The 14,385-nt window shown below is 47.8% G+C and overlaps 1 protein-coding gene across 1 annotated transcript in view; it reads right to left on the reverse strand.

Moving 5' to 3' along the window:
* The window catches only part of satb1b (SATB homeobox 1b), a 57,296-nt gene that overhangs the window by 7,051 nt on the left and 35,860 nt on the right, over nt 1-14,385 (reverse strand). The window contains 2 exon segments of the mRNA XM_084027448.1: nt 11,819-11,974; nt 12,565-12,636. Coding sequence (XP_083883574.1) covers nt 11,819-11,974; nt 12,565-12,636 — 228 coding nt within the window.

Below are 14,385 nucleotides of genomic sequence, written 5' to 3' on the forward strand. Positions count from 1 at the left end.
CACACTGACTGTACTGTAGCCGTCCTACGTCCAACACTGACACACTGTTGCAAATCTTTCTGATTATTTAATGTGATTTGTCGAGCCTCTGCGCTGCAGCTGACGAGCACTAACCGCTCTTGATTGGATCACCGAACTCGCTGCTCCCCTTCGCCGCTAAAGTGTTCCAGTCCAGAAACAAAACTATCTAGGGCTCTTCAACGCAGGTACTCGGTGTTGGTGGGAGATCATTAAGGCCACTCTATAAATACACGGGTAGCAGACCCAGTTGTTTCACAGAGACGAGCCTGCAGCGTGGACGGGATCCGCTATTTTACAAAAGACGGGATTTAAGACCGGACTCAGTTTGTAAAATGACTTTGGGCTGTAATTGAATAGATTTTTAAAAATATTTTTAAGGTGTAAAAGACACATTTATTAGACTAGTACCAACAGGATAAGACGATCAATAAATTGTCAAAAATATTCATAAGTAAAAAAAAAAAAAAGAGTGAGGATTCCACTCGTAATAAAAGTTCAATCGCTGTAAATGTTCTGAATTTGATCATTTGAAGATAGAAATCACATGTCACAAAAAACAAAAAAACAAAAAAACGATGACCTTGTGAAACGGAAAACCCGGACCCGGATCACCTTCAGGAACCGCCGGGTGATCCGCTGGACCGTGTTTGATGCTACATACGTCTCTGGGTTTTGAACCCACAGATGCTGCAGAGCGGGTTCAGCGGAGCGCTAACAACCGACAGGCGAAGGATTATCTTGCCGTGTTGGCACACACCTGCGACAATATTGCACAATAATCCGCTGCCTCCAGGTCGCCGCTGCTTAATTATTAATTAGTTTCAGACAACGGGGCCGGGCAATCAAGAACCAGCCTTTTTTTTTCTTGTTTTCTTTTTTTTACAGACACAGATCTGACCGGAGGGCTAATGGGGCTCCGGGGGTCATAAGGTGCCAAATTAAAAAGGGTAATAAACTCTTCAGCGGGCCATTGTGCGACTCCCCGGTATAAATAGCAACCGGGTGTTCTGATAAAAATATTTTCCCCTCCTGAACACAATAGTTGAATTCATGCTCGAGATGCACCCAGCTATGCACCGTGTATGTGAGCGCTGCAGTCACAAGCTGCCAATAAAGCGAATAGGTCCGGCTCTGTGAGAGAGAACAGCACGGTATTCAACCGTGTTCAAGACCCCGTCCATCCGCCGCCGCCGCTCGCCGCCGTGGAGGGCTCGGAGAAGCCTCGGCTTCGCGGCGAGGCAGGGAATGACGGACAGACGGCTCTGTCACATGGCCCGGGCCAACACCTTCCCTCTAATCTCATTTGCTTGTTATCAGCCCCATCAGGCTGACCTCGGCCACGGCAGGGAAATAAATATATAAAATAAGCCAACAGATGTCCATCAATTTGCCATGTGAGTTCATTCCCCCCCCTCCTCCCTCCCTCCCTCGCTCGGATTAATGCTCCCGTTTCCTGCCACGAAGCAGGCCAGCGTATCGACATGGAGTCGGTTTGGAGAGGAACGCAAAAAAAAAAGAGGCCAAGATGACACATCAGAAAATCACAGAAGTGATTGTTGAGGACAGCAGCGTTTCTGTATCTGGACCGGAGAGAGACACAACGTGTGATTGTCTTCCCTCCTCCTCCTCGGACCTGGCAGCCGCCCAGCTCGCTGGCACAGCACGCCATGCAGATAGAAACGCCGCCGCTAACGCGTTCCTCCGCCCCCAGAAGACGCCGAGGAGGAAACCGGCGGTGGCTACGCGGCGTTTGGCCCCCGTGAGGTAAACGCGGCGGCGCTGAGACGTTAAGGCCGCGGCGGCGGACGCCCATCTGTTGGCGGCGGCGGTGGCGGTGTTGAAACACTCCCGACGCTCCGGCATATGTGCATCTCCCGCAACAATAAGCAATAATTGACAGTGAATTCAGGGCCAGATTTTTTTCTTTTTGGGAGGAAGAAGAATCCATGTTTGTTTGCAGAAAGAGAAACCCTGAAGTCGTCGGTGAAACGGGGTCAGTGACCGTTATATGAACCGCATGGAAATCACTTAAAAACAATACAGTGAAAGCCTGTTTAATGCTGCTCCCAGATCAGCCCTAACATCACCTTTACTGGGCTGTTAGTCTTTAATTCACTTCCCTGTTGTACGCTGTGCTACTCGCACACCTCAACTAATAACGACGTACACACGTGATTTCAGTGTGTCATCAGATAATGCAACCATTAGTACCGAGTCAGATACCGTCACCGTTTCATTCAGGACCGGGAGATGAAGGCCATTTTCCTACAGACAAGCAGTGGAGCAGCAACACAGCTAGCCTCTCCAGCTAGCCTCTCCAGCTAGCCTCTCTCTCTCTCCAGCTAGCCTCTCTCTCTCTCCAGCTAGCCTCTCTCTCTCTCCAGCTAGCCTCTCTCTCTCTCCAACTAGCCTCTCTCTTTCCGGCTAACATTTCCAGCTAGCATATCTCTCTCCAGCTAGCCTCTCTCTCTCTCCAGCTAGCCTCTCTCTCTCTCCAACTAGCCTCTCTCTTTCCGGCTAACATTTCCAGCTAGCATATCTCTCTCCAGCTAGCCTCTCTCTCTCTCCAGCTAGCCGCTCTCTCTCCGGCTAGCCTCTCCAGCTAGCAACTCTCTCCAGCTAGCCTCTCGCTCTCTCTCTCTGTCTCTCTCTCTATCTCTCGCTAGCCTCTCCAGCTAGCCTCTCCAGCTAGCCTCTCTCTCTCCAGCTAGCAACTCTCTCCAGCTAGCCTCTCTCTCTCCAGCTAGCCTCTCTCTCGCCAGCTAGCCTTTTCAGCTAGCATATCTCTCTCCAGCTAGCCTCTCAAGCTAGCCTCTCTCTCTCCAACTAGCCTCTCTCTCTCCAGCTAGCCTCTCCAGCTAGCCTCCGGTGCTTTCTCAGACAATTTTGCACACTGCATCGTCACCTTCCCTCGTCAGTGGTTTTGACTTTTCAAACTAATAAAAATACTTTTGCATCCTTGCGGGCTAATGACGGAGGAGTTGTTGTAGTTTTCTACCTGACTATGATATTTCCATTATATTACGAAGTGACCTAGGCCGCCACTCGCCGACCCTGAGGTCGACGTTGATTGAGGAAACGACGGATGATGTATGAAGTTGCTATTGTTGTTTTTTTTAATTGCGATGAATTAACATTTCTCTTAAAAAATATAATACCTCGGTTGACCCGTTACACCATACGACGATGAAAAAGTTGAATGTATTATTTGTATTTACCTCTGCATCGTTTATCATAAACCCGCCATCTGATTGTAATTCAACCGGCGGTCTCGAGGATTCAGGAGGAGGCACGCTACAAAAAACAGATGGATCAAACGGACATGTTTCTGAAATGACAGCTAGGCCCCCGAGGACGTTGGATTCTGCGACCGCAGTAATGGATGATGAAATTTTCTAGTTGGCATATGTACCAATCACAAAGCAGCTTCTTTTTTTCTCTGAAGGGGGAAGCTTTGGAGGATTAAAAAACTGAGTCATCTTAAATCATTTGAAACTTGCCTTTAAAAAAAAAAGGAAAATATTCTTTTATTATTAAATCATGCTGATACGACTCTGATGTCTTGTCAGAGTGGATGCTTTCCAGATATTCTGGTTGCCAGATTGTGTCACCATCCTTTTTTTGTGAGGATGTCGGAGAAAGAGAGAGAGAGAGAGGTTTATTTTCTGTACGTGCCAAACACTGAAGGTTTTTCTGAAGAGGGAGGTCGCGACCCCACCAGATACAATAAGCGAGTCGAGAACAACGACAGACTGACGGCTGACACGCATTGTGGCGGCGAGGCATGACCGTGCAGGAAACGAGGCTCCGTCTCTGTGTCAGCGCTCGCTGCCACCAAACAATACCGCCGCTTCGGTGTGGACGTTTACGTCACCGCCGCCGACCAATAAACCGCGGCAGGGAGGGGGGGGGGGCAAAGAGAGGCAGATGGAGCATAAAGAATAACCAACGGCAAATGACCAGTCCATCTAAAATGGAGCACATTAAACATCTGTGTGGTTGCAGCGTTTTTCTCTCTTTTTTTTAACTGCACGTTTTGTTCTTTTTTTTTTCCCAGCAAAGTTCTTCACACACACATGCACAGAACCTAATAAGAATGGTGGGAGTTCCCCCGGTGTTTGATTCCCAGCAGGAACAAGTGCCTTGCTCAAGAACACATCTCAATTTCAATCTACACCGTCGCCCATAAAGTTGGACTATTTTGCTTCCTGTTTATTCCTATTTAAATGCATCAGTAATCACCGTTGACCAGGTGCAGTAATTTACATTATGTGATCATGCATCACATTTGTTTGCTGCTATAAAACACAAGACATTTGCAAATTAATCCAACTCCCCGGCGCTTCGATAAGTTCAGTATTCGTCCCACAACACAACAAAATCCAATCCAACGACAAAAAAAGGAAAAGAAAAATCCCTTTAAATATCAGTTGGTATCACATATTTGTGCTCTCTTTGTCCACTAAAGATTCTTTATGGGTACAAAATGGCTGAAAATGGAGACTTGATGGCGCGGCGGTGCGCGTGCCTCTCTGCAGCAAATATTAGTATTGTTGGAATTGCACGGTAATCTAGTTGGTGGTGCCGGCTGATATTTTGGGCGGCGGCGGCGTTTGTCTGCACAGCTCCACCGAATGTTCAAACACGGCTCTCCCACCACACATTTACCTCTCCTCTCCTCTTTTTTATAATCGTCTCCGTTGAATCCAGCGGAGGCAGATGGAGGATGAATGCACAGAAGACAACAAACACGCCGAAGATGAGCCGGAGACAAACAACAACAACAGCAACAGCAACGCTGCAACGCTAGAAAATCACCTACATGCTGATGTCTGATTCCATCAATTACAAGAGCTTGATTGAAATTTAATTCAAAGCTCGGCCTTAATTGCTAATATCAAAGCATAATTAAGCTGATAAATCATGACTGATCTTATTGAATTAGGGATTGAAATAGCAGAGAACCTGTAAATTGTCCGTGTCAGCTAAATAAGTGTTCCTGATTGGTCGACAAGTTTTCCTCGGATGCTAATGAGACCGAAAAAAAATGGTTCAACCCCAAAAAATAAAAAGGTCTTCTGTTTGTTGGTCAGCTCGGACAAAAACACCTTAAACTTAAAATAGTGTAAATAAACAGTAAATCTCTTCCTTCACACGTGTTTAAATACATGATGAAGACAGAAGTGATGAGGATGGAAAGTTAGAGAGGGAGGGAGGGAGGTAGAGAGAGAGAGAGAGGGAGGGAGGGAGGGAGGGAGAGAGAGGGAGGGAGGGAGGTAGAGAGGGAGGGAGAGAGAGAGAGATGTAGAGGTAGAAAGAGAGGTAGAGAGAGATAGAGGTAGAGAGAGAGGGAGGGAGAGAGGGACAGAGAGAGAGGTAGAGGGAGGGAGAGAGAGAGATGTAGAGGTAGAGAGAGAAAGGTAGAGGTAGAGAGAGAGAGAGAGATGTAGAGGTAGAGAGAGAGAGGTAGAGAAAGGTAGAGGTAGAGAGAGATAGAGGTAGAGAGAGAGAGAGAGAGGGAGAGAGGTAGAGAGAGGTAGAGGTAGAGAGAGATAGAGGTAGAGAGAGAGGTAGAGAGAGGTAGAGGTAGAGAGAGATAGAGGTAGAGAGAGAGGGAGGGAGAGAGAGGTAGAGAGATAAGGTGGAGGTAGAGAGGTAGAGGTAGAGAGAGGTAGAGGTAGAAAGAGAGAGAGAGGTAGAGGTTGAGAGAGAGAGGTAGAGGTATAGAGAGGTAGAGGTTGAGAGAGAGAGGTAGAGAGAGGTAGAGGTATATAGAGAGAGAGGAGATTGTGAAAGACTAATGCTCACAAAACCAAGTGCACAGAAGCACCAGCATGAGCACTTGGATGGGTCCTAATATCTCCCCATGCAATTGCCCCAGACTCTCTCTCTCTCTCTCTCTCTCACTCTCACACACACACACACACACACACACACACACACACACACACACACACACACACACACACACACACACCCTCTCTCTCCGTGCTGGAGCTGGTGGCTGTAGTTAAATTGAAATATTTCCCGGCGTGTGTCAGAAGCATGCAGAATGATAATTATGACAGATCTGATTAGGCGGCCGAGTCGGGCGGCTCCGGGCTGCAGGTGCGACCTTGTGCATTCCTGAGTGTGTAAATAAAATTAATTACAAGCGGAGGGGGCGCGCGGCGCGTGACATCGCCACGCACAAGAGGGAGGGGGGGAGGGTTTGGAGTGGGGGGGGGGGGACTCCCACAGGGGGCACCCTAATGGAATATTTTCCCCGAGTCTAATAATACAGTTGGTATTGACTTGAGGTAATTAGGGGGATCATTAAAGCGCTTTTCCCGGCGTATTTGCCTGCCTGATCAGATTAGTGAGAACGGGCCTCAGAACAAACCCTGTGTGGTCCGTCAGGAGGAGACGGTGGGAGAGGCAGCACTCACAGGGAAGCGGAAGGTAGCAAACAACGGCGAGCCCGTCGCCATGGCGAAGGCAGCGTTCGCTAACGAGGTTCGGACGGGTGAAGTCAGGTTAAACGGCGGTTAAACGCGCCCGACAAGTATTCACACGGAGTGAGACGTGGATTTGTCTTCTAATAAAACGTGTTAGCGCCCGATGACGGAGAGACGGTTTGGTATGTCGGGGGCAGATTCCTGGTTTAGACTGCAAGGAGGGAGGGGGGGGGGGGGGGAGGGGGGTGCAATCGGAGACAGATGGGGTGAGAGGTGGCATGTAAGGCGTAAGTGAGAGAGATGGCAAGGAGAGACACAAAGTGCTCTGGGCATGCTCAGTGAGACCTGCCGGCTCCATGAGGAGGAGGAGGAGGAGGAGGAGGGTTCGACGAAGACAGGCAGCGAGCAAGAGAGAGAGAGAGAGAGAGAGAGAGAGAGAGAGAGAGAGAGAAAACAACCCGGCTGGTGGGAATTCCACTGTCCATTAAACAATAAGAGAAAGGCTCATTTCAGAGTGGGGGGGGGGGGGGGGGGGACTTCACCGTTTGCAAGATAATTCATTCGCTAAATTAATTATTCAGACAGCTGGGTCTCCAGTTCAAGAAATTGTGTCTTTAATAATAGAGAGGATCTGGCCCGGCCTGTTTCCCATGGCAACCTAATAACCAAGCAGGCACGGGAGATAAATAAATAAATCAATTAATAAACAGTCACGGCCCCCCCCCCCCTCCTTTTTTTTTTACATCCCGAGGGGTCGTGATAGGCTCGCTCTGATCTGCCTAATTTGAGAGAGAGAGTAGTGGAGATGTGAATCCATAATAAATATATAAATAAAGGCACATAAAAGTTGAACTCATGAGTAAAAACTCCACAGAGCCGCTCCGACACGATCACAGACTTCCTGATATAATATCAGCACCATTCACAAAGTCAAATTCAAGCACTTTCCAAGCATTTCAAGGTGCATTTCCATGCTTTTCCAGCACCTTCCAGCTGTGGTAAACTACATATTTGTATCCAATCCAATCCTCAGTATTCAGTCTACTTATTATGTCACTTGTTCATCACATTAAATGAGATGTTATTGTCCTCTAAACAACCAACATGATGTTTGGAGACAGCTTTTTACAGAAGGACCACAAATGAAAGGAAAACTAATTCCACTAACAGATCCACAGAAATATAATCACCAACTATTTTCATCATCAAAAGTCATTTTTCATAAAGAAATGTCAGAAAATGCTGTTTTCAGTCCCTCAAATATGGAGATCTTCTTTTCTCTGTTTTATATGTCATCACATAGAACACACATGAAGAAACCTTGAACACACCACACTAAAATTCAAGCGTTTTCAAGGATTTCCAGCACCCGTACCAACACTGTAAAATGCATCTGATCAGTTCTGCCGTTTCATTCCTGACTTCTAACACACTGACCCGTCAGCCCTCAGCAGCAGACGAATCCACAAACACACACCCGAAAGGTCAGCCATCTGCCCCTCTCACCATCGCACCATGCAGCGTGATAGAAGTGTGTGTGTGTGTGTGTGTGTGTGTGTGTGTTGGGTCATGTGCTAAATATCTCAGATTAGATAAGATCAGATAAGCGTTCAAGCCTCCATAAAACACGAACGACCACTAATGGGAATCAACCCGTAACAGGAAATTAGTCATTTTCCACAAATTAAGGAAGCGGTTTCAGATATTCTGTCAACCTCCCTTCCTACTCGTATCAGTGTCCCCCCACCACCACCCACTACCCCCCCACTACCCCCCCACCTCTCCAGACCAACAACCAACAAGGCACTCACCCTCCTCCCCCCACATCACCACACCCCCCCTCCACTCCAGGGACTGCCGTGCCAGGCGGGTGCAGGGTGACAGATGGCATACACCAACCTCACCCCCCCACTGCACCAGCCCCCCCCTCCTGCCCCCCCGGTGGCGCAGCGGCGGACCAGATCAGTGCCATTCTGTCTCATTAGAGCCTGGCTAATTAGCGTAGCCTCTTCCAGGGGAGAATGAGCGAGCGAGAGAGGGACAGAGAGATGGGGGGAGAGAGAGGGACAGAGAGATGGGGGGAGGGGGGGGGGACAGGGAGAGGAGTCGGAGGGCTTTGAGCCCCGGTGAGCGCCGGCCTCCCAGGGAGCTTGTTGCACGACAGCAGGGACTCTGATTCCGTCCGCCGAGCGGTGTCCTCCCAGGAAGCCCCCCCCCCCCCCCCCCCACGTTAATGTGGCTGGTAAAACAAAGCGGTAGTGGTTGACATGGACTCCAGGCCGACCCCGGGATCGCAGCACCGCCTCATCCCCGGCTAGAAACGAAACGCCGTCCTCTTCAGCGGACAGGAAGCTGCTGGCAGCGTTCAAACCAGCGAACACACACACAGTTGTTTATCTCCAAGTCTGAGATCTCCTGAAGCGAAATGGAATCGGGAGGGTTTCATGGATCAGTTTAAGTTCATGGATTATGAATAATGATTCGGATTTTTTAATTTAATATCTGTCCTAATAAATCAGAATTACTTTTAAAAACTGTGTACGAGCATCAATCTGATCAAGACACTGCTCTGTAGTTACTACTCCGAGTGTGTGGCAGTAAAAGAGTGATTGAAATGCAACGTTGACTATGTGAGGGGGGGTAGATGGTGGTGGTGGGCAGTTAAGGGTGGCAGAGGCTCGCTGTGGTTACGAGCCCTGAGAGAGGACGGCATGGCTGCCATCCAGGAAACTCACAAACACACACATTCAAATGTGCCTGCACATAATCTCATCAAATGTATGGGCAGTACACACACACACACACACACACACACACACACACACACACACACACACACACACAAAGTAACACACACACACACTCACACACACACACACACACACACACACAAAGAAACACACACACACACTCACACACACACACACACACACACACACACACACACAAAGTAACACACACACACACTCACACACACACACACACACACACAAAGAAACACACACACACACTCACACACACACACACACACACACACACACACACCTCAGCACGCACCAATCAGTGAACTCCTGTTTACAGCTCCTCTACTACTACGACCTCCTTTACCTCCACGTCTCCTCTTCTCCTTCACACACACACACACACACACACACACACACACACACACACACTCACACACACACACACACACACACACACGCACACACACACACACACACACACATAAAGATACCGACGGTGCTTGCGTAAGCATGCTGGGAAATCCTAAACTGAGGCTGAAGGTGGAGCTGCACAGCGAGCTGACGGGTCGGTGCCAGCCTCGCCGGAGAGGCCTCTTCACCCCCCCACCCCCACCCCCTCCCTGTGATTATTTGTGTGGCCCCCGTATGGGCATCCTGCCAGTCCGGCCCATCCTCCACCTCCTCGTCAACCAGCCACATCAACACAGCAACTCCACAACCTCAGTGAACCAGAATATCAGACGGGCTGATTCTCTCATTTAAAAACACACACACACACACACTTCCTGTCTGAATGATTCACACTATAGGAAGAACAATCAACACTGACGTACTCAATACCCACAATCCTCTGGGCCACATTTGGATGCAGCAAAGCTAACCTGTCTGTCTGCCTGTCTGTCTGCTTCTAACGAGTACCAAACCCAAACACATCCACCAAGCAGATATAAACCGGCGACTTTTGCTTGTGAAGTCACTCAAACATCGGATTGATTCGAAAAATAAATACATTTTCAACTAATTGATTAATCCTGAGGCACAATGACGTCATTCTAGAATCATCTAAATACGCAAAAACTACAATCTTGTCCCAGAAATGTTGGATTTAAGAAGTTTTTTTGTGTGAAAGCAGCAACTGAACGTGCCGTCCTGTGATTCTTTAGGGTTGAGGGGTCCTGATGGGGAGGGTGAGAGGGGGGCAGGCCTCTGGTCCGGGCCTTGCTGTCCCGTCCCGTCCCGGGCCCAGCGTTGCCGGTAGCGATATGGCGGTGCCGGCTGGGTGGGGGGGTTGGTGGGGGGGGGGACCAGCTGCCCGGGGAGCGCCCATTACGAGATGGAGCCGGAGATAAGTGCTCTCCCAGGCCCCCTTTCACCGGCATAATTAGCACACTTCTTATCTGCTGCTCAATTCACATTCACACCCGCCTGCTATGAATGGAAACGTGGAAGAGAGGCAGAAATCTGGGCGAGCGAGGGAGAGAGAGGAGAGAGAGAGAGAGAGAGAGAGAGAGAGAGAGAGGGGCAAGACGGGTAGAGAGAGAGACGGGGGAGCGAGGTGGAGGAGGAAACCTGTTCCCAGACAAACCTTCATTCACGACGAGAGAGACGTGCACTAGTTAATACCCCCCCCCCCCCCCCCATGAATCCTTCCAAGGAGTCTGTTTGAACTCTTTAACAAAAACAGTGGTTTGTGCATCAAACTGCAATTTGGTAAAACAAAGCTATCGGGGGGTATAATCATCCTAATCAGCAAGAAAAAAATAAAGCCTTTGCAGATATTTTCCAGATTATTCCGCCCTCGGTGATCCGTTTCTCCCCCGATCGTCTCCATCGAGCAAGAATCCTCCCAACTCCTCCGACAGACACGTGAAAACCTTTAATAAGAGCTCCTCGCCGCCGCCGCCGCCACGCTTTTTTAAATTGCTTTTAATATACAGTTAAATCGGCGGTGTGTTTTTAGTCTTCTTTAACCCACACACACACACACACACACACACACACACACACACACACACACACACACACACACACACACACACTCTCTCTGGGAGGAGAAAACGGCTCTAATATAAACAGGTTTGTTTGGTGTTGAAACAGCTGAACTCCAACGACGAGGACGAGCGTCGTTATGGCGATGAATCACGGTTCAAGTTCAGAAGACTTTAAGCGTCTAAATATTATGATGGTTTTACACATCTAGTATCAAATATTTATGAACTGGTGAGTGTGTTTTTCTGTCTCGACGCAGAAGGATCTTTTATTCTGTTGCTTTGATTTTTTTTTTTTTTTTTGCTGAACATCCGTCATGTGTGTACGAGGAAGGAAAAAAAATAAACGGAGAATATTCAGAGAAAAAAAGTGGCAAATACGCCTCTTTAAAAATATATATAGCCGATATAAACATGTTGCTTGATTCTGCTTACAGTTGCCGTTGCCATGACAACAAGTGAAAGCTACCGCTAGCATCTTAGCTCCACCAACCATCAAATCAATAAACACCCATCAGATGACAGTTTGCCCTCATATAAATAAACCCAACAATAAGCATCAACATCATCACCCTGAGGACCTTAACGAGGCGTTGATGTTTGGCGTGATGAGGTTTTGGTTCCGTACCTGGCTCTTGGAGGCGGCCACCTTGGCGAACAGCGCCTGGGACACTTTGGCCCTCTTCATCTCCTGCTGGATCTCGTCGTAGATGGTGGAGTTGATGTTTAGGATGCAGCTCTCCGTTTTGCCGTTCCACTCGCTGGGCATCGGCGACGGCTTCACCTGGACGGGGAGGACGGAGACGCAGGAAGTCAAGACGCGTTAAAAACCAAAATACCACGTCAGATATTGAGTTCCCTTTTTGTATTCATGTGTGCGATGGTTTCTTTTACATTAGGAGTCGTGTGTGACAGTTAGAACACTAAATACAAGATTTTATTTATTTTTCTAGAATTTCTTTGCAGCAAAAAAACGAAACAAAATCTGTATTTGACCAAGTTATCAACATTTGATGTATTTAAAAATCCAAAGCTTCATAAAAGCATAAAATAATGTGGTATGATGCTATTTTTTCAAACAGAAACAGACCTTGTTTGTACAAACAAAATCTATATTTGACCGTTATCAACAATAACTTTTATAGCTTAACATAATGAAGTATAATGCAATGTTTTTTTGCAGAAACGGATCAAAATGAGAATATTAGCCTCAGCACTTGAAAGATAAATGCACACGCTGCTCCTATTAAAGGAAATACTGAAGTAGCAATGAGGTGCATGTTGGGAGATAATAAGCCTCGTGTGTGTGTGTGTGTGTGTGTGTGTGTGTGTGTGTGTGTGGAGAAGGTGAGGTGGGAGGAGTTATCTGCTCACAGGGGAAAGGCCCACGGGGATTCTGGGATTCCAGTCCTCCGGCCTCACGCTGTTACAGTCGTCCCTGCGGGGCTGCAGCGTCGGGAACACAACACACTGTTATTTGTTCAGGCTGACAGCAGGAAAAATAAAAAAAGGTAATCCGACTAAACACACACACACACACACACACACACACACACACACACACACACAGCGGAGTGTAGATTACACCCACGCTCGGCCCCCCCACAGAAAAAAAAACACTTAGACGTGTTTCTGAGCAGCGTTTATTATTCTTACGTCAAGCCGGTGATTAAAATAAATAAATGCAAGTCAAGTGAAATCAAATCATCCTCATTCAGCGGCTTGTTGCATCTTGACAAGAATCCTTTGACGAGTTAACAAGTCTCCTAATAAAAGCGTTACCCGCGGACCATTAGCATATGAATCATTCCATACGAGCCCGTTTTTCAAAGGGAGGGAGACGTCGGCGGGGTTGGGCACGAGTACCCGGCGTTCATACAGACCATAATAACACACACAGCTACTTACTCACACACACACACACACATATATATACTCAGGTTTTTGTCTAGGCGGCTGATACGAGCTCCTTTATGTGTCGGATCACACGATACAGGTGAAAACTGGAATGTCGGTGCATTTTTCGGGGCCTCTGATCCGTTTTTTTTACGACGGCAAGCGGGCGGGTTACCACGGCGAGCTAATTGTCAAGGCCGGGGAACGTGCACTAACTGGCTTCGGGGGGGGAGTCGACCCATCAGCAGCGCACGTGAGAGAAACATACCTCTGCATCTGTTTTTATGAGGCCAATAAAAAGCCTCCTCTGTCTCGGGCTCAATTGCCACCCTGGTTTGATTTATGTGCTTAAATTCACACCGCATTGCTCCATAGGAGAGGCTGGCAGATGGCCAGGTGTGTGTGTGTGTGTGTGTGTGTGTGTGTGTGTGTGTGTGTGGGTGAGAATTGCCTTGTGTAAGAACGGGTCTACGTGATAAATGATGATGGGTTCAAGTCGTACAGGTGAAGTATATATTTCGGGCCTCGAGGTTTTCCTATCGATGCACCGACGGCGTTCTGAGTGATGCGGAAATAAAAAAGCCGTTTGAGTTTTTTGGGGGCCGTGGTTGTTGGTCGTCGCTGTGTGTTTGTTCGGCCCGCTGATCTCTTTTTTTCTGCATCGTAACGTGTCCGTTCGACTCTGAGAGCTGGTCCCAGATCAGCTAACAGGCCCTTCGTACAGTCGTTCAGTGGCTCACGGGTCTCTGATTCACCGGATTCATGACTCGCTGTTTTCTGCATCTGGGATTTTAATAAAAACTATTAAAGCTACAGTTTGTAACTTTAATAAACAATAAAGGTTTTCCACATTTGCGCAAACTGTCGTATTTGTGTTAAGGGCTTTTATGCGATTCCTTAAAACAACCAATCAGAGTCATTTACATCACATTTAGTCCAAAACGACTAACAATAAGTACATTTGTCGAAGGAGAGAAACCACAACATGCTGCGGAAAAATAGAGACTAGCGATAAAAATTTGAGCTTTCTGAGGTTTTTCAGAATCCTGTTTGATACTCGATCGGCGCTGCTTATATTTACAGTTTGATTGAAATTGACCAGCAGTGATTGACAGCTGCTCTCCTCGTCTCTGATTGGCTGTTTGCTCTTCGGGTTCATTAGGAATCTTTAAGGTGACTAAAAGGAGGCGAGAGGAACCTGAATCTTTCACAGATTATCTCTCTCTTGTGGAAACGGTGACAGTTTGAGCAAAAAGTAACTACCATTAAGTCTCCGGCCGGCCGTCTCTCCCTGACTCT

The sequence above is a fragment of the Eutrigla gurnardus genome (genome assembly GCF_963514095.1).
Source record: "Eutrigla gurnardus genome assembly, chromosome: 14".
NCBI classification, from domain to species: domain Eukaryota; kingdom Metazoa; phylum Chordata; class Actinopteri; order Perciformes; family Triglidae; genus Eutrigla; species Eutrigla gurnardus.